The 24,384-nt window shown below is 40.3% G+C and overlaps 5 protein-coding genes across 10 annotated transcripts in view; 3 read left to right on the top strand and 2 right to left on the bottom strand.

Annotated features, from left to right (window-relative positions):
* Positions 1-8,885, top strand: part of tup (LIM1_Isl and LIM2_Isl domain-containing protein tup) — a 45,989-nt gene extending 37,104 nt beyond the window's left edge. For 5 of the 6 annotated variants that reach the window (XM_065478210.1, XM_065478212.1, XM_065478213.1 and 2 more), the window contains 3 exons: positions 2,063-2,269; positions 6,868-7,135; positions 7,741-8,885. In XM_065478210.1, coding sequence (XP_065334282.1) covers positions 2,063-2,269; positions 6,868-7,020 — 360 coding nt within the window. In that variant the 3' untranslated portion in view covers positions 7,021-7,135; positions 7,741-8,885. The remainder of the gene's footprint in view (positions 1-2,062; positions 2,270-6,867; positions 7,136-7,740) is intronic. The other variant, XM_065478211.1, reaches the window with a different exon arrangement.
* Positions 8,886-10,188: 1,303 nt separating this feature from the next.
* On the bottom strand, positions 10,189-16,570 carry LOC135935693 (cap-specific mRNA (nucleoside-2'-O-)-methyltransferase 1-like). Its single transcript, XM_065478208.1, has 9 exons — positions 16,433-16,570; positions 16,102-16,323; positions 15,799-16,042; positions 15,537-15,740; positions 15,142-15,394; positions 14,958-15,083; positions 12,400-13,498; positions 11,636-12,111; positions 10,189-11,575 (listed from the first exon to the last, which is right to left on the bottom strand). The coding sequence occupies exons 2-9, from the start codon at positions 16,188-16,190 to the stop codon at positions 10,863-10,865; spliced, it is 3,204 nt and encodes a 1,067-aa protein (XP_065334280.1). The 5' UTR covers positions 16,191-16,323; positions 16,433-16,570; the 3' UTR covers positions 10,189-10,862.
* A 322-nt stretch (positions 16,571-16,892) lies between these two features.
* On the top strand, positions 16,893-18,380 carry LOC135935727 (NADH-quinone oxidoreductase subunit B 2-like). The gene is made up of 6 exons (XM_065478272.1): positions 16,893-17,054; positions 17,415-17,519; positions 17,609-17,718; positions 17,771-17,962; positions 18,023-18,146; positions 18,209-18,380. The coding sequence occupies exons 1-6, from the start codon at positions 17,042-17,044 to the stop codon at positions 18,304-18,306; spliced, it is 642 nt and encodes a 213-aa protein (XP_065334344.1). The 5' UTR covers positions 16,893-17,041; the 3' UTR covers positions 18,307-18,380.
* Positions 18,381-18,535: 155 nt separating this feature from the next.
* LOC135935726 (actin-binding protein IPP) lies at positions 18,536-23,012 on the top strand. Its single transcript, XM_065478271.1, has 9 exons — positions 18,536-18,958; positions 19,042-19,186; positions 19,242-19,380; positions 19,432-19,597; positions 19,663-19,938; positions 20,200-20,421; positions 20,474-20,666; positions 21,657-21,877; positions 22,033-23,012. The coding sequence occupies exons 1-9, from the start codon at positions 18,806-18,808 to the stop codon at positions 22,261-22,263; spliced, it is 1,746 nt and encodes a 581-aa protein (XP_065334343.1). The 5' UTR covers positions 18,536-18,805; the 3' UTR covers positions 22,264-23,012.
* LOC135935728 (uncharacterized) lies at positions 22,811-23,943 on the bottom strand. Its single transcript, XM_065478273.1, has 3 exons — positions 23,790-23,943; positions 23,416-23,573; positions 22,811-23,012 (listed from the first exon to the last, which is right to left on the bottom strand). Exons 1-3 carry the CDS (start codon positions 23,827-23,829, stop codon positions 22,956-22,958), a joined length of 255 nt encoding a protein of 84 aa, XP_065334345.1. The 5' UTR covers positions 23,830-23,943; the 3' UTR covers positions 22,811-22,955.
* Between the last annotated feature and the right edge of the window lie 441 nt (positions 23,944-24,384).

Consider the following 24,384-nt stretch of genomic DNA (forward strand, 5'->3'; position numbering starts at 1 on the left):
ATTTTTGCCAAAGTAAATTAATTTTAAGCGACGTTTTTTGTAGCTGGTTTGGATTTTTACTTATTTTAAAAATTTATAGTTTTATTTCAGCAGGCAAATGTTTTTGCTTAATATTAACAAAATTAAGAGTCACTATAATCGCTCTGACAGCAGTACGCGTATTCAGTAGTGTGTTAGCATTATTTTTGGTTGATTAGCTCTCGTTTAACTGCAAATTTGTTCGGTGGACAGTGTCTTCTTTGCAATGTTTTTTTACTGACAAAAAGTTTTGGTAATAGTGATTAATTTACACAGTGGCGCTGCAACGGCCCCGGCGGACACCTCCCTCTGTTGGAGTCTCAAAGTTTTTTTTTTAATTATTTTATGATGACATCGAGTCTAATTTCAATATGTATTAAAATTAGCTAAGTTCGAGAAACAAACTCCTCCACCTAATGCACTGTTCTCATTCTCGTAAAATACGAAGCTGCTGTATGAAAACCGCTATACTATTTGTTGAGGTACGCCAGCAGATATGCCGCTTGATGAATTTAATATACAAGCCCTTGCGCCCGACCGAATTTAATAAATTATTCACTTTGCTGCTGGTGGAAATTTCACTTTGAAGCCGCTGGATTTGTTTGAATTCGTCGACAAAAGCAAACACTTTGATGTTTTGTTAGCCGGGAAGCGCAGCGCACCAGCGGCGGCCAAAGCAAGCCGGGCTATCTCTCCCACAACGACTCAGGCCCGCAGCGTGATTATTTATTTTCCAAGATGCTAGCGTACGCCCGCCGTGGTTCGCCCCTTTTCTAAATAATAATTCAAATCCCATAAGGCGCAGTGCGGTGAATTTTACAGCAGCACCACACCGCCGCCGCTGCTCGTGCACTGGTCGCTCGCCGCGCTCACGGAGCCTCCCGCGGGACACTGCGCGCCCCCGAATAATGAGAGGGTGAACCGCACACGCACTCCCACGTCGTTGTTGTTGTATGACGACGATGATCATGCACTGCCGTGCCAGCAGTCAATGATTATGACATAAAACTCAAGCCGCGCATCTGCCGCACCAGGGCCTCCTATTATTTGCAGATGACTTGTCGCGCGCGTTTAACCAAAACCAAATGCACGCAAAAAAGAAACAATAATCCCTCTCACCCCCTACAAATTTTGTCTTTGACGTGTATGTATTGAAATGAGTTAAAAAAAAACAGAACTATTTAATTCATCTCCTAAATAAATTTGAAAATTTTCAAGCTTCTTTTGCATTATAACCCTCCCTAAGGAATTATCATATAAATATTTCGGGTGGGTTCAGGGACCCGAAATCATAAGGCCGAAATGTAAAATTGGCCGAATATATTGGTTACTATTTTACACGTAACCGAAAATCAACTATGAAATTATATACTCATTTTTTCAAATCAGTTTAGTGATTATTGATAATAAATCCAGACGATGATTGATGGTGCAATTAATCAATATAGGAATTGCGAAAACTCCATAAAATTTATAGCTTAACGTTTAAAAAAAATCCCAGAACAATTGTTCCTAACAAGAAGTGAGCATGATTAATTTAAGAAATTGACAACTATACAACTTAGGCAACATACATTTCAGAGCTTGTCACAAAATTGAAATATTTGTTTGATACAAAGTAAATTTTGAAATTTTTTAACGGCACATTGCATAAAAACTCTTATTGTGAAGAAAGATAATAAAAAACCAATCTTTTCCTGAAAAATTTATATTTGTGCCCCCCCCCCCCCATAAACATTCTTGCTTAACTTTCTACGAGGAAAAAACTTGCTATCAAATCGCTGCTGTCATCACTATTTTCAGCCGGTAATCGAATCTTTTTGGTCAATGTTTGCTATTTTTGCAGTGAAAATTCAACACTGCAGTTTTTCCACAAAATGCAAATTTTGTAAAAGAAAGGGTTAAATACAATAAATTACAAATCATTGCTAGTTTTAACATGAAAAATCATTTTTATTAAAATTTGTTTAAACTTCGAATTCTGAAAGTCTGCTAATACTTTCAAAGTCTAATGTTAAGACGTTAAATTTCTCTACCATTTCAGGATGGCCGAAAGTTGGGCTACGGCAGCATGCAAGGAGTGCCGATGATTGCGTCCAGTCCTGTTCGGCACGAGAGTCCGCTGGGCATGAATCCAATCGAGGTGCAATCTTATCAACCACCGTGGAAGGCGCTCTCCGACTTCGCCCTGCACACAGATCTGGATAGACTCGACCCGACGGCACCACCTTTCCAGCAATTGGTCAACCAGGTTAGCTGTCGCTATTTTAAGCTTTCAAAATTTCGTTTACAGCAATTTGCTGACTCATGGAGGTATAGGAAAATTTCGATTTGTTGAATTTTCGGTTGAACGGCCCCTTGACATCAAGTGCTTTTACTTGTTAGCTTTTATGAAGATAAAAGTTTGTTTTATCAGCTATTATATATTTTTCTGCCCGGTCCTAACATAAAAATAGATTTAACCATTTCCCAATTTCATAGAAACAATTGTGTATTTGGACGCGTGTCAGTCACCGATTAGGAAAATGGGCTGCAGTCAAAACAGTTTTGATAGGAGTCTCTCAAACTGCCTCGAAATTCCCCCAAATAAACCGCTGGTTGCGTATTTATTTTACCTCTCGTTGTTGGGCGAGCGCGAAAATAATCATTTAAAGGGGGCAGCGCGCATTGAAACGAAATTCGGGCTGCGATGTTGATGTTTCATTTCGCGGTTGACCAAATTGTTTACGCGGGCTCCATCACCGTTGATTGCCACAAAAATACACAGAGATCAATCTGGGCGGACTCATTAGCGGCTCACTCAGCACGCCTAGTGCATAAGAAAACACATAAAACTGCCGGTGCGCGCGGCCAAATGTCGGCCGAAATGCAGATGTTGGTCTATAAACACACACGCAAGCGGCACGCACACATATATACACCCACGCTGCTTTCCGATCGCGCGATGAGGGATGAGACAGATGCGTGTGTGTGTGCCTCCCAAGTGCCGTGGCTTGATGGGCTGACAGACCAAGGGGAAACCACTGCTGATTATTTTATTTCACAAATTAAAAAAAATAATTTAAAATAAAAAAACTCAAAAAACTGCATGGTGATCTCTACATTTTTATTTTTCTACTTAATTAATTAATTATTAATCTTTATTTCACTGAAATTAAATTATTTAGAACAGACATGATATCTATCTGCATTGGTTTTCGAGAGGGACCTTGAAATGTATTTTTGGACGCTCCTCATTGAGACAAATAATGCAACCAATTTTTTAGTCCCATGTTTAAATTATTATGTAAAATCCACGTACAAGAACGTCTTTGACGAAGTTTCTGAGCACACCAATCGATTCTTGAGGGCCGAATTATGATAAAGTGGATGTTTTTCTGACCAAAAAGTGCAGCGCGACGAGTAGAACCTTTTTCTCCCGCCAAAACTATATAAATGCGAGAAGTGCGCATGCGCCAGAGCTGGTTTGAGCACTTGCAGAGAGATCGCCTGTACGCAAGACTTTTCTTTGTCAGATCCAGCCAGCTCTGACGCATGCGCACTTCTCACATTCATATTGTTTTGGCGGTAAAATAAAGCTCTACTTGTGCTACGCGCTCGTCTTTTTGGTCGGAAAAATACCCACTTTACCTAATTCGACCCTCAAGAGTCGATTGGTGTACTCAGAAACTTCGTCAAAGACGGTCTTTAAATCCAAATTTTTAAACTGTGAATTCCGTTGTGTGTTTCTTGATGCATTTCTGGTATTAATTTTTAATTTCCAATGCTGATCATAGTTTAGTTCACTCGTGCTTTATACGCGAGGGTTAAAGCAGCTGGCTTGGCGGTTTCCCCGTTTTCGGAGGCTGTCACTCTCGACTCGATTTGACGCAGAGCCCAACGCCAAACGTAAACAATCCGTTTTTTACCGCGCGACCATTTAAATCATTTCAACGCCCGTGTAATACATGGTGTCAGAAAATTATACGCGAGCACAGCAACCCTTTTAACTTTTAACGCGGCCTGACGGCCCCGACCGCTTTTTCAACGTCTTCCCGCCGTGTTGAGACTGACTCCGCGCCGTGTGGATATTGGCTTTGCACTCACTTTTTATTTAAGTGCTCACACCGGCGCCCAGAATGCGTTATTAACGGCACCGAGAAGCTCCTAGCAAATTTTCTAAACTCATTCAAATTTCTGGCAAATTAAAAAAAAAATCGAATATTCTTGCAGAGGGAAAGAGTTTTTAATTGAAATATTTTTGTATGTTTTGAAATATACAACTTAAAAAACCAGATGAATCGTTTCTGGATTTTTGATTTGTTTGCTTTTAAAATGAATTCAAATGCGTGGAGCTCCTATGAATTGTAATTGTCTGTTTGTTTTGCCTCCTTCCAATTATCAAATATTGCAAAATAGAGCATAAATTTGAGGAAAAAAGAAGACACATTTGTCACTTTCAAGTTGCGGCTCACGTCTCTGATATGGCGTTGTTTATTTGTAAGGTTCTGCGTCGCCAGTCGCGCGGGCAAATAAAACCTGTCCGAGAACATCTCGCCACTAAATAACTCCTATTTTATGCATATAATCAAGCAGCAGTCAGGACGTGACACTTTTACCTGAGTGAGCGGTTCACTTCAAACGGGCCTCGCTATTTTTCATCTCGCGGCCGCGGTGAAAAAGAAGAAATAAACCAAGATGTTTTTATGCCTCTTCTCGCGCCGCGCGTTGCTAATATAATAATACCGAGCCAGGACACACACTTTTATGCGAGCGGCCGTTTTATTGTGATATTTTATCGTAAATTATTGAAAGATGGGTTTGGCGGCGCTATTGGTATGCCGCGCGAGTGCTGTCCTCTCACCACCCACTGAGGCCGAGGACGCGAGACGCGTGGCTCATTCTTCACGCACCTCGCGTCACGCATCAACAATTAATTGCTGCTGATGCGCTCCATCAAATTGGTCTTGTTTTTTCATAAGCATCAAAGAAATTGTGGCATATTTTAAATAAATGCATGTTATAATTTTTATTAATTATACAGCATAACAATAATAATAAAAAATAAGAGTCCGATTGTTGCCGGCAACAAGAACGGACGCACTTCAAATTCGCTCCTCAGAATTTTCCCCTTTTGGCCCCGGCGTTGAACTTTGACTGGAAGAAACTGGCATCTCCTTGCTCAGCTTTTCACGCCGCATCGATCGACGTCAAAATTTCTTCTGGGGAACAAGATTTCGGCCCAAAATTCTGGTTTTGAAGTTCTGCCCGGCGAGTGAGTACGATTCCATCCAAGCAACAATGGCAAAGACCAACAAGCGCCCGAGTAGCTCGCCAATGGCACCCTGCGAATTTTCGCTCGCGACACCGCAGAATCGCGCCGAGGGGCTCTGCCTTGGCGGAGAGGAGTCCTCTTTAGCCGGAGGATGCGGCTCTTCGTCCAAGAAACCGGCCACCGCAACGACCATCGAGGGATCTCAGCTTGGGACGACCCAGAGTCGACCCCGCCGTGCCCTCAACCCTATCATCGAACGAGCGACAGCCGGCACTCCTGAAGAAAGAAATTCATTTTCGGACGAGGGGTGGCTCTAAGCCTGCGAAAAAGACTGGCCGGGGGAGTGGAATCGAGTTCCAGCGCCAAATCTCCCTGACGAGTTGCTGGGGGCCAGCGTGGAAGAGCGACAAGCCTTGGCTAACGCCCGGCTGCTCACCATGCTTCTAACTCAGCCAAGTCAACTTTGAGAAAACCAATCCGAGCTGAAGACGAAGTTTCTGGCCATCATCCTGATCAGTCGAACAGGCCTCACGGCTCCTGGTGGGTGATGGCTGCGTGGGACCAAGACTGAAGTGAGGACCGGCGCCCTGAACTCGCCTTCGGAGACAACCCCGGCTAATCCGATTTGTCCAGGCGCCATTTCCCGACTTGGCCTCTTTTGTAGGCCCGTCGGGTTATGTGTATCTCTGTTCATCCAGAATAAATACAGAATAATAAAAAAATTATATTCTCATGACCAGGGTGCCATTTGGAGCTGAAACATGCGCCGAGAAAAACAAAATACCTACTTATTTCAAGCGAGGAGGAGGAGGAGGACCTGCTGCCGATTATTTATTTTATTTTCAATAATTCTTGAGTGTAAAACTGAGCAGCTCACGCCTCAAATCATTTTTACAATTTTCCAAGCGTTTTCACTATTATGTTCTAGATGAAATTTGGTTGTACTTTAAAATATAAAAAAAACAATAAAACATTTTGTCGGTTGCTTGCTGTTAGGTATTTATTCATTTTTAACTTCTTCCTGCTAAAAGGCAAACAATAAATGATAGTTATTGCTGAACAACCCATTTGAAACCAGATCAAATAATAAAAGTGACAGATATTTGTCCCTTCACGCGTATTACTCACATTTTTGTGTGAACAGTGTTAAAGAGTAAACTCGTAATTGCGAATTTAACTTAATGAGAGAAATTTTACGGTTATTGCGTTCAGTTTTTATGTTATATTTCCGATTACGCATTATCGTTCCATAGGATGCACTGAGCGTCCAAAAATTAAAATTATGATTCTTCAGGGCCGACCAGATTTAAAGATTTCATTAAAATTACCAAAATTACAAAATCCATGTAAAAAAACTACCCTGTATGTTTCATCAATGATTTTAATTCCACAATTATTGTAAAGTGTCTCGAACGGGATCGAACCTTATCTTCAGGTTTACGTAGCTCTTTGTATTAAGCGTTCAACACCGAGCTATGTAGTAACCCTCTGAGTCGTCTCGATATTTTTCAGCCTTTTGATATTGCAACACATTTCACCTTAAATTTTTTATTAAAAAACAAAGGCATTTTACGAGCGGTGTCTTTTGCTTTCAGATGCACGGCTACGATTTACCACCAGCTCCTCCGCCGCCGAACCACGACATGGGTGCTGGTCCGGCAGACCTGGCTCACCCTGATTCCACAGATTCTTACGTTACGTACCTCGAGAGTGATGAAAGCCTGCACCAAGATGCTCAGAGTCCCTGATAATTTATTGCGCCGTCGTCCTTTTCTGTCAGCCAGGCTCGCGTCCCTACCGGGCAGGACCCTCATCCCATCGCAACCGAACATCCCATTGACCTGCGCTACTCCTCAAAATTGTGTAAGCCCAACCGACACTCTTCTGACATATTTATAGCATTTTTTGTGCTCTACTTGCGGGATGCGCCCAAGATCAAAGATATATGCATGTGACTCCCCCTTGATCTTATATATAGTTTCTAAAATACTATGTACAACAAAAATCTTGGAGCACTGACGAAATCAGGCCAAAAGAGGCACGCACACTATTTGAGGGCAAATCTATTTTAACCCCTCATATCTGCGTTTTCTGGCAATTTTTGCATGTACAAAGTGACACTATAATTTAAATCAAGATATTTATATTTATGTCATTTTTTTAAAAATGCGACTACTCATTCATTCATTCATTGTTTCATGCTCCATTTTTTTTATTTATTCGCTGTAAGTGTATTTGTTATTATGTTTAATAAATTAAAATTAAATTGGGTAATTCATCAAGTGGTGTCATAAAATTATTATTGTGTTCATTGTGTTTTTTTATTTATATTTATTGTTTAATAAATATTTAAAAGACCTCAAATAAAGGCACTATCCTCTAAATTATTTATTTACTTATTAACCTATAATTTATTGTTGCGTTTTCGCAACTTTTTTCTCTAATTTCAATCTGCATCCTTCTTTCAGAGAAAGTCCACTGACCACGGCTTAGCATCTGTAATGATCGTTTTGTGACCTGATATTTTGGAGGCTGCGAGCTTTGGCTGACAGAGCTTAGGAAACGTCTCTACCTTCTTCGCATCACTTGTAGAGCAGAAGCATAATCAGTGACATCATACTTTTTATGAAAAAGGGCACTTCTTGAAGAGTGACACTTAAGAATTCACACTGTATGTGCGGACGGTGTGCAGCGGCATATAAAGTGATTTGTGATATCGTTTATTATACACTACTGTATGATGAAATTTGGATTATAATGGAACTAATATTATTATTGCTGTTCTGTATATTGACGAAGCGACGCATTCATTTAATTTTTACTGTAAATTCTCGATTAGACTCTAATTTTAAGCAAATGATACTGTTAAGGGCCAAGCGAGATTTTTCATTGATGGAAAACCAATTCAAGTGAAAAATATATTAATAATGATTTATGATTGAGCGTTTTGTTGATACTCAATGCAAGCCATGTTTGATGAAACCTTTCACTTTGACAGTGCTCATGCCAAAATTGGTGAACGAAATAAAATACGGACAGGTATATCAATCACAGATTGGATAACAAAACTGACTACGCAAGCTTCATAAATTAACATCTCTGCGCTTGAAATGGAGAAATAAAATAAAGATAAACTTTCAAGTTTAGAATATATTAGTGTTTCATGAGGAAAGCATGGAAATGAATCAATTTGTTCGACTAAAGATTTTTTTTATTAATTTATTGAAATACCAAATTTTTACCATCCTCAAAACAGTGGTGTGCAGTTTATTTACTTCTAACTAGCACAAATTACCAATTGATGATAGAGATTTAAAATCAGTGTTGCTTTCATTTGGTCCTTTGTTTTGTAATTCCAAAATTTGTATCCTATGTGTATAATATTCAACATTACAATCATTCATTGATTAACCGTTAACACCCAAATTTGGTATTTCCAATGAATTTGGAATGATATTAATGACGTGAAGGATGCGTGCACATGTTATTGACACTGTAAAAGTAAGCACAATATAATTGTTGTGACACTCATTTAAACTATGTCTTGAAAATTAAAAATGTAGTTCAAAACCAAAGAAATGGTAAAAATAAATCATGTGAGCTTTCGTTTAAATTCTACGACTTTTAAATTTTGTTCAACCCTCAATTTTGAACAGTTGATTTTTTAGGATACAAAATTCCAACGACTTTATAACTAAATTATAAAAATTTGGCAATTATTATAGGCTGCAAACCCAACATAGTAATTAATAAATAAATCGGTCAATATTGCCAATGGAGAAAAGGCGTTTAAAATTATTCAATTTTCTTTAGATATTTTTAATCTGACTATGAAAAGTATGAAAAACTTGTGCTTTTGCATTCCAATATATTTTTTGATAAATAACTTAATGCATGTCTCTTAATTATGTTAAAAAAAATAGATTTATAGTTTTTTCGAGTGAATGTTAAAAATTAATACTGTTCAGAGTCTTATAGTTAGTCAAGTCATAGGCTAAATTTGAAATGAATAATCGGAAGAATCTAATTTTTCTATTCCAAGAAATTGAGTTTCGAGCTATTTTCTGTATGACAGTCATGTTTATTTATTTTACAATACGAGTAGTAGTCGCTGTGGCAGCGACTTTTGCCAGTATTTGAGCGTTAGGCAATACAGATGAGATCAGAGAAGTTAAATTCGGCCAATTGTTTTAATTCTATCGCTCAAACAACTGTGCATTACTTATTATGTTCAGCCAGGTTCTTTCCGATGCAGATTTTTTTAATTGTAATTCTCTGCGGCGTTTTGCCCAAATTGTTACTTCAGAATGAACATGGCTTATATTTAGTGTGGAGCGAAGTCCCTTTGTTTGTATAGCGTAGTTGTTCCAAAATTGAACTTAATTATAATTGATAGCGTATTTAAGGTTTATTTTAAGTTGTGATAGCGTAGACACAATTTAAAGGCACTCATTTTTTTTTTTTTTTTTTTTGCTCTTTTTATCCTTGTCCGTCCGAGGACCGGGAAGGGCGCGCACTGCACTAGCACGAATGCTGAAACCCGGGTCCCAATAACACCGCGAACGGATAACATGGGCGCACCAGGCCGCACAGGGACCCAGCCCACTGAAGGGCCACTTGCCTCTGCACCGAGGACTGCATTGAAACGCTAGACATTTGTCCCGTGAAGCCAAATCACGCATGCTGGAAAGGTGCAAACCAGCAAGTAGCGAGTCGGCGCCGGTGCGCCTCCCAGCCCGTCGAGCAATTTGAGCAATTCGAGTCACTAAACTAACCACTTTTTGCCATCTCTGACATTGGGTAGCCAGTATTAGATCTCCGAACTGCTCAAATACCTCACATTGCTTTGACACTCCTGAGAGTGCCTTAACAATGCGAGCCAAACATCGTCAGTAAAATAACTATACACATACATATAATTATAACACTAAACTATTTATTTCATTGTCTCTCATCATAAACTTTTCAGTCAGCAAAATTCAAAATTTTTACTTACAATCTATTATTAACGAATATTGTTTAAAAATGAATTTTGTGACACTATAGTACAATTTTATTGTTAAGCAGTGGCTTTTAGCCACTCTTGTCACGCCTGCTCTGATCGTGTCTTATTTGGTTTCACAGATGTTCCCTGGGAGCCAAGGATTGCGAAATAAAATTTATTTCTTACACAGCTTAGCAGAGATCAGCCTTAGCTTCGTCACGTGATGTCTTATCAGCAAAATTAATCTTGCGATTAAAATTCAAACATCAGTAAAATACTCTGTACAGTTAAAATCAATCATAAAATGTATTCAGTCAACATGATTAGGTAAACTTTTACTAAAAAATAAACTTAACAAGCTTCTTGACTCCATTTTTTTTTTACAAAATATTACAATGAAAGAGTAGCTAAGCTAGTCTTTGGACGTTTTTTGGGTAGAGTAACAGACCCTACTCTGATCGTGTGAAATTTGGTTTCACAACTATTCGATTAGCCAAGGTACTTGAAATAACAGTTGCTTCGTCACACCTAACTAATCCTCCAATTAATTAGCACACATGGTGTTCATAACTCACGTTTCATACACAAATGGTTCAGAGCAATAGCCTAAATTATTCTTAGGTTGACTTTTTCTCGCTCAATTTTGTCAATCAAGTTGACTCTGTGTACGATGGTCGTGTCGTCATTATTCGTGGCAAGGCTGACTCTGTCATGCCACCACCAATCAAGGCGCCTATTAACGGACCTCCTGAAGCTCAGGTTTGACTCGGGCGGACGCTTGAACAGGGAAGTGCCATTATCTTGATTGAACCAGTACTTGCGGCTGGCAGTCTTGCTGAAAGCCACAGTCCAAGGTTCCTTGACAACCTTCATGAACGACAGCCCGCCGACCACGTGGAACTTGTCCTCATTGTCATCAAGCATGATGCACATTCTCCTGTCTCCACCGAACTGCTTGATCTTCTTCGATTTGAGCTTTGCAAACAGGGAATCCAACTTGTCCATTGCAAAAGCTTGCTTCACCTTGAACCGAGTCAGGTCGTTTCTGCTGGGTCTCTCGATGGCCTTGGCGAACAGTTTGCAATAGTGAACGCGCTCGTCAAAGCTTAAATGGCCAATGACGCGGCCACCTAACACATGCGCATCCATCACATGCAGCACTTTAATGCTGCTTTGCGCATCAGACTCTCCACGCAGCTCTGACACCAGCTCTCCAAACACCAGGGTTGGTGCAGGAAGGTCGAGTTTAGCGTTTTGCACGCTAACGTTGAGCCATCTGCCTTTGCCGTCTAGATAGTAGACATTGCCACGTCCCACGGCTGCAAATCAACTGGTCATGAGTATTTAATTCGTCTAATTATTACCAGGTGTGGACTTACTTAAAAACAGTGTGCAATTCCTCGAAGTAGGTCCTGAATTCATAGCGTAGCACCTCCACTCCAGTATTTTCATGTGGTCCTGCAGAATCTTGGGCGTCAAATTCCAGGAGTGTTTGTGGTAATTCCATTTGAGTGCAGCGAACGCGGCTTCTGGACGCTCAAATTTAGGAACAGTTCCGCTTTCTTTCGGGATGCACCACAGATCTAAACAGCTCTTCCTCATCTCAGCCTGTTTTGGCTCGAACAAGGTGGAGTCTTGGCAGAATGCTTTGATTTTGTTCAAAGAGTCAACCTGCCGCTGGCCGAGCTCGTTGTTTGACATTGTCAGGTACTCTACTAGCTCTTTGTCACCAGCAATAACGTCCTCAGGAACTATGGTGACAACTGCTCTGCCACTGCCTGGTGCCAATTTTTCAAACTCCTCGTTGGCAGTCCACATCAGGTACCTCACAGCAGATACGTCCTTTAGTCTGTGCCTGCAAACCGAAATAATTGTCAATAATACAAAAATGACTGATATCTTCAATCTTCAACTCTCAGAGAGGATAACAATCTGTTAAAATAGGGAGAGAACCACAGCAGCTGAAACTAGTCCAAGCAGGAAATTGAAGTGATGATGATCAGCACAAAAAGAAACACTATATTTATTTCAACTAAAAACAGAAATGCTTCAACCTCAAAAGTTTTGAGTCTATAAAATGGGTTTATTGATTTGAATTTATTTCGAATGAATAAGGTTTAAATGGTGAGTGGTTCATACATACTTGCAAACTAGATATCTTTCAGAATTGGCTGGCTGACTTGTATTAGGCCTGAAGATGCAGATTTTATGGAATGCTCTCCTCATCAGCCAAATTAGACCAGCACTGAATGGAGTGAAGACATCAAAGAGCTTGACTACAAAATGCCCACCAGGACGAGTGATGCTGAGAGCAACCAAGCATTGACACAGGTACAGCCGGTGAGACAAGACTTCTTGGATATCTTCCTGGCCATCAACGGAGAAGCCTCCGTCGGCCATGGTGAAATGGACCCCTTTGCCGTCCGTGTTTGCGAGTACATGGTTTTGGAAGTGGCGAATGTTGATTGGCTTATAGATGTTGCCGTCGCCGTCCTTCCCATAGCACGGCTCGAACGTCTCCGCACTTGCTGCGTTGAAGTCCTCCAGCTTGAAGTCGTGTTCACCGCGAAGTGTGAAGCCAAAGCCCTTGGCTTGCCACCTCTTCCGCCAAAGCACATATTCCGAGAAGCCGCCTGGTCCAGCGCAGATGTCGGCAAAGTAAAGAAGTTCATTTGCTGGCACGATTTTCTGGCCCTCTTTGTTCTTTGGGTTAGTGAACATCATATCACAGGCGGCATCAATATTTGCCATTTTAAGAGCAGCTCTGTTTTGGAAAAACACTTTTCCAATGCTTTCAAAAGGATTGCATCTTCCCCTGGCTTTCCTCAACTCTGCGTCGTCCAGCTGGTCAAACACGGACTTGGCACCGAGTACTTTCTTCAAAATCTCAGGTGAGCAATATTTGTGCTCGTCGGCAATGGTGCGTCCGTCTTCGCCAAGCTGGATCCAGTTCCAGGATAGATCAGTGGTCACGTTGGTTCCAGGGAGCCATTTAAGCGTCTCCTTAACCTCGACCACCTCAGATCTCCAATCCCACACAACAGATTGGCTTTCTAAGCCAGCCACCTTGAAACCCAGGCCCTGACGACTGGGTTGTGTTTTAAGAGCTATAGGCGCGGTGATTCCTTTCTCGTATCGGCCGAGGCCGCCGCCCTCCTTGTTTTTGGCCATCAGCCGTATGTCAACTGACGACCTGGCCATCATCGCTCGTTTCGTGGCTGGAGCATCGTCGCCGCCCTTGTCTGTAACAACCAGAATGAAATAATATAAATTTCTGAAAGTATAATGATGCCTAGGATTAATATAGAGTAGTGTTCGCAAATTAAACCAGCCGGTTTTGGCCAGGGCGGTTAAGACCAGATAAAACCAAGCAATTTTTACAGGTCTTACATTAGCATTTTTTTAATTAGTATAATTTTAAAGCATAAAACGAGCTCTAATTAATATGCTAGTCATTCATTTATTAATAAGGGCGTTGAAAAATTTAAATGCAGCTTTAAAATCATGAGATCCTTAAGGTGAAACAGTTTTCTTCTTGTTTTACATTATTTCAGTTGGAGGTAACCTAATTTCATCCCATTTTTGCCACTAAAAACAGCTTGGCCGAAATTGTTTTGAAAAAGCTGGCACTACCGGATAGCCCGATGCACACGGAGTTCGATCTCAAAATACTACTCATTTTATTTCAACCGATGTATGCAATATTTCCTACGATTTTGCATCAATTTCATTCACCTTTCCTAAGCCGATAAAATAAAATAAAATTCCCAAAAAGGGTCGTAATAGAGAAACAATTTCCAGAGGTGGCTCCTGAGGGGAGTTTTATCACGAAACCCTACTCAATTTTTTAAACTTCTATTTATTTGAAGTTTTATCTGCGAATTTTAAAGAAGCTTCCCAAAATTGAGTTTTAAAAAATTTCAAGAAATTTCAAGCTTATTTACGACATATCGCTGTGGTAGCCACTATTGGTTTGAATTACACTTGGTAGCGAGCGCAGAATGATTGGTAATCACAATACCTCGGCAATTTTTACCTCTAATTGCTCTAAGCTACCAAACACGGTTTCAAGCATCTTTTGTGTTTTTTACAATAGTCTTCACTAGGACAAAATTTTACACCATTTGGATGGTTAGAAGCGTGATTTTTATGCCAACTAGTGTATGCGATGACAATATATGCAGAAATCAAAACTCAATTATCGCCCCAAGTGGAATTAGGACGCCGTGTGATGAACGGAAGCAATATATTTTGTGATGCCTTATAGAAATGAAGATCTAAATTTATATCTATTGAAGTTAAGCGCTGTAGGGGCGAGCTACGGCCTCAGTCGAGTTTCTTATGTCAAAATATAAAGGAATAGCAACTGATGAGATTCTCGTACTCGCTGTGATGACCATCCATTTCTTCCAGTCCATTTTTTTCTGGTAAAATTTTGACCTTGATTTACGGCTTAATTTCCTTCAAATTTTTATTGTAGCGATTATTCAAACGCACCCTAACGAAACTATTAGTGTACTGACCGGAGACAAAAAAATGATGAAACTGATATCACACCTGTAACTAGTTTCCATTTCCTCCAATTCACAAAATTCAACTACAGAATATTTTGTTGCTGAGCTGTTCAATTTTAGTTCAGCAAAAACTGCATTATTTGTTATCTATTGTGTGCATGCATAAACTTAAATATTCAACGCTTACCATTCTCTGAGAAAAGCACAAGCTTCCGTTTGCAGTTACTACATATTCCGCTCTTTGGTTCCAGCCCAGCAAATGTATTTCTGACTCGGCGTCCAGCCCCTGTCGGCTCTGCAGACGGTACATAAACTGAAATTCGCCACTTTAAATTAATACCTTTAACGGTTAGCTGTGCTTTGAATCAAACCTTTCTTTCCTGAGTGGAGGCTGTCGATGACTGGGCCACAGTATCTGTAGAAGGGCCTGCGGCGAGTGCATTCTTTGGGGGGAAGCTTGCAGACGAGTCCGACAGCGGTTAATACATTGACCACATCATAGATTCGGCGAATTTTATTACACAGCTGCTTGGTGGCGTCGGCATCTCCGTCGCTTTTGCTGTCTGCGTTGTCCTCGTCTTCGCCACACAGAAGAACCCACCCAGCCCATTCCAAACTGATCGTCTGTGTAAGAAATTAAGACGTTTGTCTTGTACCATAATTGTTTGTGAAGAAATAAACGCATTATGACGAAACACAGCAACAAAAAGCAATATTGCTGAGAAAGAAATAAACAGTTTGAAAGCAGTCAGGGGAAATTGTGTACCTCTTTTTTAAAGAAGAGGGTCAAAAACTTGAGGCAAGTCCCCCCAAGTGACTTGTTCTTCCAAATACGGGGACGTTTAGGTTCTGGCGACTCCTTCACAGTCTTAGCTTCCAGCAAATTTTGCAACAGTTTCTCACTGGGACTTTCAGTCTCGCAAGGAGTGATTGGAAGGTTGCTGCTGAGATAGCCAGGGTCTAGATTATCCTGAAGAGTATTTTTATTTTTATTTTTTTAATTCTTTGAGGTGGCGAGTGTATTTTACCAGCTCCTGCAGTCGATTTTGGTCAGAAAGCTGTTTCAACTGGTCCATCAGTTTTTTAACATTGCGCAGCCCGTACCACCTGTAGAGTTTTTTGGTTACTTTGACTGCCATCTGAAGACTCTCCATGACATTGATTATGTCGTAGAGTCTTCTTCTGCTCAGGTTGAGCTTCTCTGCCAGCACCTCCAGAGGGATATCTGTGTTGGTTCCGGGTGGTAGGTCAAGGGGGTACAACTCCAAAAACCTGTTTTTATTTAAAAAATAAAATTTAAGTCACAAATAAAAAAATTTCAGAAAACGAACTTTTTGCATATTGCCAGCAGAGATTTATTCTTCCGAAGGTTAGGGTCATCTTTCGCCTCGGAGGCGCCCAGAATAGGTGTGGCCTGCATCGTCGGCGTCGCTTAGGTCGATGACGAAATTTCCTCGGACATCCCAAAGGCACTAGAATGTTCGCAAACCAAAAAGGAAAGACACGGTTTTGGCGGCTCCTACGTCTCACAACAAACAGTCGCGCAATTAAGGCTGAAAAGCGAGGCAAAAATCAATTTGAGCGCGGCCTTTTAGTGCACCGCCCGCTGCACCGCCCGTCCGCGTCCCGCCGAAAAGCAAGGGCTACAGAAGCGCTACTTACCACGCAGTGCAGTAATTGGTGGCAAAACACGCAAATTTCGCAGAAATCATTCCAGTCAATCGCGCCCCGGTCTCCGAAAATAAAAAATGCCTACTGCCTACATGCCTGCTACATGCCTGGTTCAAATTAACAACTGAACTTGCGGACAACGCCACAGGTCACACGTGGCGCTGCCAGGCGCTGCTCACGTGGGCTGGGCACTAACAACATTGGAGTATTAAGGTCACTTCTTGTGGTCATCAAAGCCAATAATGGTGGGGGAAAAATTGGTATTATATTCATTAGTTTAATGTACCTATCATAATTTAAATAATATTCACTTACTTAAAACATTAATTAATAATTTACAGTATTCCCATTCAATATTATTGACCACGAGCAATATCCCGCCTTTCAAATTTAAATAACATGAATAAGCTTTGCGTTACGAGTTCCCCCTTGGTTCGCTAGAGGCCACTACTATTGCTTTACATTCCATCCTTTACCACAACATTAAAACAGCTAGCAGCTGGTTCGGCTCGCGCAGCGGTTCAGCTGTTGCCGATCGAAAAAAATTAGATAAAAGTTATTTTACGCGTTAATCCTAGATCTTTCGTACCGACTACAACCATGAGCCTCGCACGTAAGTGATTAATTTTGTGCTTTCAATATTGAATTTGTTGTAAATATGATTTGAGCCTGAAATTCGTTGGAAGCAAGTCTGTGTTTCGAATTTTCAGGCTGGGGCTTTTCATGAAAATTGAGATAGATACATATTTGGATAATGCGGATAATGTTATTATTCTCTGGTTCATACCTATGACTCTCTTATTTGACATTCAAGACTGGCTATTTATCTAGGCTTTTTTTGTTGTGTAGTTAGTTTTTGTGATCTATCCCATGGTTACATACAATATTTACAACCCACTGTGTCCGATTGGATGGCTCTGAAATGTCCTTCATAAACTGCCAAATTCTTAAATTAATGTTCATTTTTCTGCAGTAAGAAGATCGGCGCTAGCACTGAGGACGCCGGCCTTGACTCCGTTCCTCAAGGGCAACTACCTACCTGCTGTACAGCAGACTTTGCAGAACTCATCTCAAATAGGTGCACTTCATTCCTTATTTCTTAATTTAATTCAATTGCCGATGGATAATTTTCCACTTAATATATTAACATATTAATTTAAATTGCAGCCCCGACAAAGGCTACTGAAAAGCACCCTTATTCTCCCTTCCAGAACACCAACAACTGGGCAGAATACGCCCTCGCTCGACTTGACGACCTCCTTAATTGGGGAAGAAAGGTAAAAGATAATATCTCTTAGGTCAGCTGAAGAAAAAATCTGAATGTTTTAGGGTTCTCTGTGGCCACTGACATTCGGTTTGGCCTGCTGTGCCGTTGAAATGATGCACATTGCTGCTCCTCGATATGACATGGATCGATTTGGAGTCGTATTCCGTGCCTCCCCTCGTCAGGCCGATGTCATCATCGTGGCAGGTACCCTGACCAATAAGATGGCCCCAGCCCTTAGGAAGGTTTACGACCAGGTACGTGTATCATTCAGCCCCTGCTGAATGTTGAATCTAAACTCCAAAAAACTATTCCAGATGCCAGACCCCCGCTGGGTCATCTCGATGGGCAGCTGTGCCAATGGCGGTGGCTACTACCACTACTCGTACTCTGTTGTCAGAGGGTGCGACAGGATTATTCCTGTAGATATTTATGTCCCTGGTAACGCTACATTGTTTTTAATCTAAAAATGGCAAGTATTTGACTGATCTCGTTCACTACAGGCTGCCCTCCTACTGCAGAGGCTTTGTTGTACGGCGTTTTGCAACTTCAAAAAAAGGTGAAGCGAATGAAAACTCTTCAGATGTGGTATAGGAAGTAATTCAAAAAGTTGTTAGAAACCTAAACGACCCTTACTGTAAATTAAATGATTGTTCTTTAAATCACAACATTGAGGCCATCGAGTTTGATTGTGAAAGGATTCCAGAATATTTAATTTAAGTTTTTGCAGCTTCCTATTTTGTGTTCTCTCGAAATCCTTGTTAGGCAAAGCAGATCTTGTAGATTTTCTAGTTATGTAATAATTTCGCGATGAGTCTGCGCTGCTTTGGAATTGTTGCACGTCGATATTGACGCCGGCGCCACCTTTTGAGCAAGCCAAGAAGCTACAATGATGACAGTGGAAGCCAATCCTGTTGTCATTTCATTCAGTTCTGTCAATTACAGCTGAGCGCGACTCCAGTTAAACCTTCAAGAGTTTGAGTTGTGAAAATCGGAGCAAGACCAATGTGGTCGTTAAGTAACGAAGGGTTTTGAGAATGGGAGTGCGCTAGATGTGAGCCCAGCACAACGCCCCGTTGCCCCTTTTAGCGCCCTGCAAAATGCCCCCAATGAAAGAGAGTGACCAAGCGACGAGCCTCTGCAGAACCACCCTTGAACACCACTCCAAAATTTTGCAAAACCTGAATAAACTGCGACAGAACACAACATTCTGTGATGTTGAGGTCTCTGCCGGTGATGGAATTTCCATCAAGGTACGAAATCATTTTTATATAAAACGAAACATTCTTGTTTGATAATTTTCATTCCGCCCTCAAAAACTATGCTGTTTTTCTAGGCCCACAGGGTCGTTCTGTCAGCCAGCACGCCTTACTTTGAAGCCATGTTCAGCAGAGGCCTTATCGAGGAACGCCAATCAAATATCATCCTCCACTCCATCAACGGTTACATTCTTAGGATTCTCATTGACTTCATTTACACAGGTTTGAAAGCTTAAGTGGGCACCATGGACTTTATTTTCGCATTGATTCCATTTAGGAGACGTGCGAATTACCCGGGACAACGTCCAAGATGTCATGGCTGCAGCTGACATGATACAGTTGAAAGATGTGGTCACAACGTGCACTCAATTTATGAAATCTGAGCTGCACCCCAGCAATGCTGTTGGAATATACAGGTGAGCTTTGGAAGCACGCAATATATTTTTAATAACTTTGCAACTCAATAGATTCGCTGAGGTTCACAACTTCAGGGAGTTGATAACGGCTTCCACCAAGTACATCCAGGACCACTTCACCCTCGTCTGCTGCGAGGAAGAGTTCCTAGAGTTGCCAAAAGAACAGCTTTGCTACTTCCTCTCCAGCGAATATCTAAAAGTCGACAGCGAGTTTCAAGTATAATCCCATGCATGCCCGATATAATAAAAGGACAAAGTTTGATGTTGATGATTGTTGAGCAGGTATTTGAAGCATCAATGAGATGGTTCAGCCATGACGTAATCCAGAGGCGGCGATACGTCTTTGAAATTTTGAAACCCATTCGCTTGCCCCTTCTGCCGACCACCCTCTTAGAAAAAGCAATCAGTGAGTGCATAGATGTCAGTCTGAAAGTGGCCTTGAAGAGCGTGAGGAATGACTTGATCATGAAGAAGGGGAGCTTGGTGCCGCTCAGTGTTTCGCCTCGCATCGCAGCCAAGAAGGACATTTATGTCATCGGAGGATCAAAAAGAGAGATAGTATGCTGCATGACGTTTATACACACCTATCTAATTTCTAATGAACAAGAATTTGAAAAGATGTTTGTACAAAGAAAGGAATAGACTAATGATCCGTTATTAGAGACTGCCAACTAGGGTAGGCATGTCTTTGTCTGAGATTAAATATAACTTTGATTAACTCTTGAAATTTGGAAGGATGGCAGGAGAGGACCATGCTGTTAAAATTAACTGTTAAATATTAAATAACAAGTTTTAATAATAATTTCATGGCGATTTCAGATCAGTACATGGACCAGATCAGAGTGCACATACACTTCAATCGAATGCTTTGACACCTTCAAACAGCAATGGTGTCCAAGAAAATCCAGTATGGCCATCGGTCGAATTCAGCCGGGTGTAGTGGCACTTGACGGTCTCATTTACGTTGTCGGAGGAGAGCAGGATTCACAGATATTAGCCAACGGAGAGGTTTACAATCCAAGAGATGACACTTGGGCGAGCGTAAGCTCTTTAAATAAATAAAAACTTATTGTGATCTAAAAGAACTGTTTAGGTTGCTAGTATGGTCGTCCCTAGATGTGAATTCGGACTCTGCGCTCTGCATGGATATCTTTATGCCATTGGAGGGTGGGTCGGCGAGGACATAGGGGGCAGCATCGAACGGTACGACCCTCTGGAAAATGTTTGGGCTCTGGACGGGAGTTTACCTGCTCCAAGATTCAGCATGGGCGTTGTTGCATATCAAGGTATACACCAACTTAAATAATTAACATAAGTCATATTTTTTGCTTCTCTAATTTCAACTAGTTAACACGCAATAATTTACCTCTGCGCGGAATGTGGTTCTATGCTGAAAAACCGCACACAGACCACTGAAACCGCATAAAAACGAGGTTTGGTGTCAAAAATGGTGGTTGCTTTTTTTAGTCTGCGTTTGTGGTTTTCCGCACAAAAATTTATTTGACACATAAATAATAATTCGTCCCAAAATAATTTAAAAAGTAAATAAAATCGCAGTTAAAAATGTATTTATTTTATTTTTTTAATTTATGATTTGAGCATCTTTTGGAATAGAATGACGATGAACCGAAAATCATGCGACCCCATAACTAAATTTTAATTGTATTCGAGGGTATATACAAATTTTGTTTTAAAAATTAGAGGTCTCAGCCGCGAGATTTTTCACTGGCGGCTGGCGCAACTTAGCCAGATTCAGAGCGGCTGGCATTTGCCCACGTTACCCAAAATTTGCCGGCTGGCATGGCGCAGCTCTATTAAAAATCCAAATATTACACTTTCCTCACTCCATCCTTACTTCATTGCATCCATTGTTCACATATGGTGCTAGATAGAAACTCTTCATTGGTTATTTTATTTCAGTTTCTTGAAAATCTACACCCCTGAAGAAAAAAAGTATTTTTATTTTGGTTGTGAGGAAAAATGCGAATAATTTTTTAAATGCCATTATGAAAAAATTAATGGGCATAAAATTACGTAACAATCTCCACGCAAAAAATTGTATTAATTTTTACGGTAAAACCGCAACCCAGGTAGTGGTGTTGACCTTTTTCAACCTCTACGATCGAGGTTTTGAGCCCCACGGCTGTGGGGTGGTTGAGACACCAAAATTTCACACCGCGCAGGTGACTAGTACCTCATTTGACTTTATCTAGTCCTCATTAATAATTATAGTTAATTTGAGGGTTAAAAATAATTGATCTTGTTTTGTTTTGCAGGGCTGATATACATTGTGGGTGGTTGTCTTCACAACAAACGACACCTGACAGACCTCATCAGCTATAATCCAGTCACCAGCGAATGGGTGACTTTAGCCCCGATGTTGGTGCCAAGAAGTCAAATGGGAGTTGCTGTGTTGAACCATTTTCTCTACGTCGTCGGAGGTATCAACAGACAACATGAGGTTTTGCAGTCAGTGGAGCGCTACAATTTTTTAGAGGTAAAATCTTCTGGTGCAACTTTTTGCAGACTCTTTAAAGAATTCTAATTTATTTTTCTTGTCGGCTTCTTTTAATGAAATTCAATAATTTAACTAAAAACAAAATCCAAATTATTGTTATTACTTTTCTAAACTTCTTAAATTTTTGCACGCAGGATAAATGGACTGAAGTTCCTGCTCTCAAGAGAGGCCGCGCCAGCCCAGCTGTAGCGGCTGCCGATGGCCTTTTGTATGTCATGGGTGGTGACCATTCTCACGAAGTCAACTTCTACCGAGCTCGCATCACAATGACCAGTGTCGAGTGCTTCAACCCATTGACTAACGCTTGGACTGACCGCCCTCCTCTTCCAGAGAGTCGCAGCGAGGCTGGGTCAGTTGTCGTGTAGCACCAAGTCGAGTCACAACGCCAATCAATCATTCATAACTCAAGTTCATTTGTATTGCTTTTGTTATAATCTGGGAGCGAGGTATAATGATGTCATACCATTTTAATTTGACCACTTTGCTACTCTGAATACTTCGGCGCACATTACAAAAAGCATTTTTAATTATTGCAAAGATTTAACCGCGTTTAGGGTTAACAATTGAGCCTTCGTGTATAGTTTTCAATCCTGTCTTAAATATTTCCACATCAGCTAGTGTTAACCATGTATGTATTAATGTATCTTATTTTCATTTAATTGCTGTGAAATTGTTAGAAAAGTGATTTGTTTAAATGGAAAATTCGTCTATGCTGCAAATTCACAAGTTTGTTAACTTTATGATCTTATTTATCGTCAAAAATTCCTATTTGAGTCATTACTATAGAATAAAATGATGGTAATAAAACATAATTATTCATATTATCAGCTCTAAATTGCCTCAATTCTCTGTTACTAATCCTCAAGGTGAGAAATTAACTTGTCAATTGGAAATGCAATAAAAAATGCGCACTTAAGATGGCGGCATTGTTGATAGCTTTATTGCATACTTTTTACATAATATAATGTATGTTTTTTAGACACAACTAATTTTAAATCCCTGGCATGTGACGACGCCTCTGGCAAATCAATTTCTACTGACGGGATGGTCGGTCGTTTTACTTGTTTTTCAGCTCAGGTCCCCAGTTAAAGAAGAACAAACCAGAGCTCTTTGCCTGAAAAATAAACGCGTAGTTGTAATTTTATTATAAATAGGCAGGCATGATTATTGACTATGATGAGTCCACCATAGTCATTTTCAAACTAAAGTAGCCATTTAAAAAATATAGAAAATCAAATAACTAATTAACTGTTTAAAAGGGGATATACACAACAGATTTAAACCAAATTGGAATAGCAACTTCTCAAAAATATCGTGTTTTTTCAGCCAGTATACATGACACCAAATGGAATAATTTTTCATCTCACATCTAATCAAGAATCAGAAATCAGAACTGAAGAGGTTGCACATGCATGCATGCCATTCAAAGCTGGTCAACATAATTTAAATCACGAAAAATAAAATACTATTGGCTAAAAATAGCGCATTTAAAGGATAATATACATTTTTCTACTTACGACAAAAAGACTGAAAAGCGCAAAGGTAATGCCAGCTGCCAACTGGGTGTTGTATCTCCTCTGCAAGTTAGCGTTATGCTGGGCCCAAGATCCTTGCGGAACAGGCATGTCGTTCATGGTTATAATCTTCTGATTGGAGGGAGCATGGTATCTCCTCGCTGAAAAATTAATTAAAATAGCATGTAAGGCAAGAAACATAAAAACCGACGCAGCTCGCCATCAGGAAGGAAAGAACAAGAGGTCTCATGTTGGGGCTACCGGGATTACCTGTCCTGTCAAGGACATTTAAGTATAATGGGATTAAGGGGGCTTTCATGGTGGAACCAAATGCTGAAGATGGTAAATAAAAGCGTCCTCAAATATAAAAACCGTACCAATCACGTTGGTGGCGGGTCTTGCGAGACGGGACAGCATTTTTGATCTTCTACGTGCACCTCAAGAAATAAACGAGAGAAGGTTCGATTTTTAGCACCGGAAGCAGCTGTTTCTTCGGGCTCAAGCAAGCCAACTTAATAGATCGACTGAAATTATTTTTAATAGCATTCAGACTGATCAAGTCAAATATTATCAAGAATTTTGACAACAGACTCTATATGTTTGTTTTTAAAATAAATAAATAGTTATTTAGATGTAGTCTGGGTAAAAAGATCGAAATTTCCACTCTTTTCTCTTTCGTTATCAAGTTGGCAAACATGCTCGTTTGATTTATTTTGTGATATATGCGCACCAAAGTAAGGCAAGTGAAAAATATCGTCCTTATTTCATTTTTTCTTCGTTATTTTTCCTATTCCTAATATTATTGAAAAAAATAAATTAGAAATAACACATAAAATACTGACAAATACCCATTATTGAATATTTTCCCAAAATTCACGCTTTTCCTTTCCATCTTCTCATATTTATACTAATTATTATAAATATAATTTATGTACTTTTAAATCCTTTATAAAATGTATTTTACCAAATTTA

Source organism: Cloeon dipterum, chromosome 2 (assembly GCF_949628265.1).
Source record: "Cloeon dipterum chromosome 2, ieCloDipt1.1, whole genome shotgun sequence".
NCBI classification, from domain to species: domain Eukaryota; kingdom Metazoa; phylum Arthropoda; class Insecta; order Ephemeroptera; family Baetidae; genus Cloeon; species Cloeon dipterum.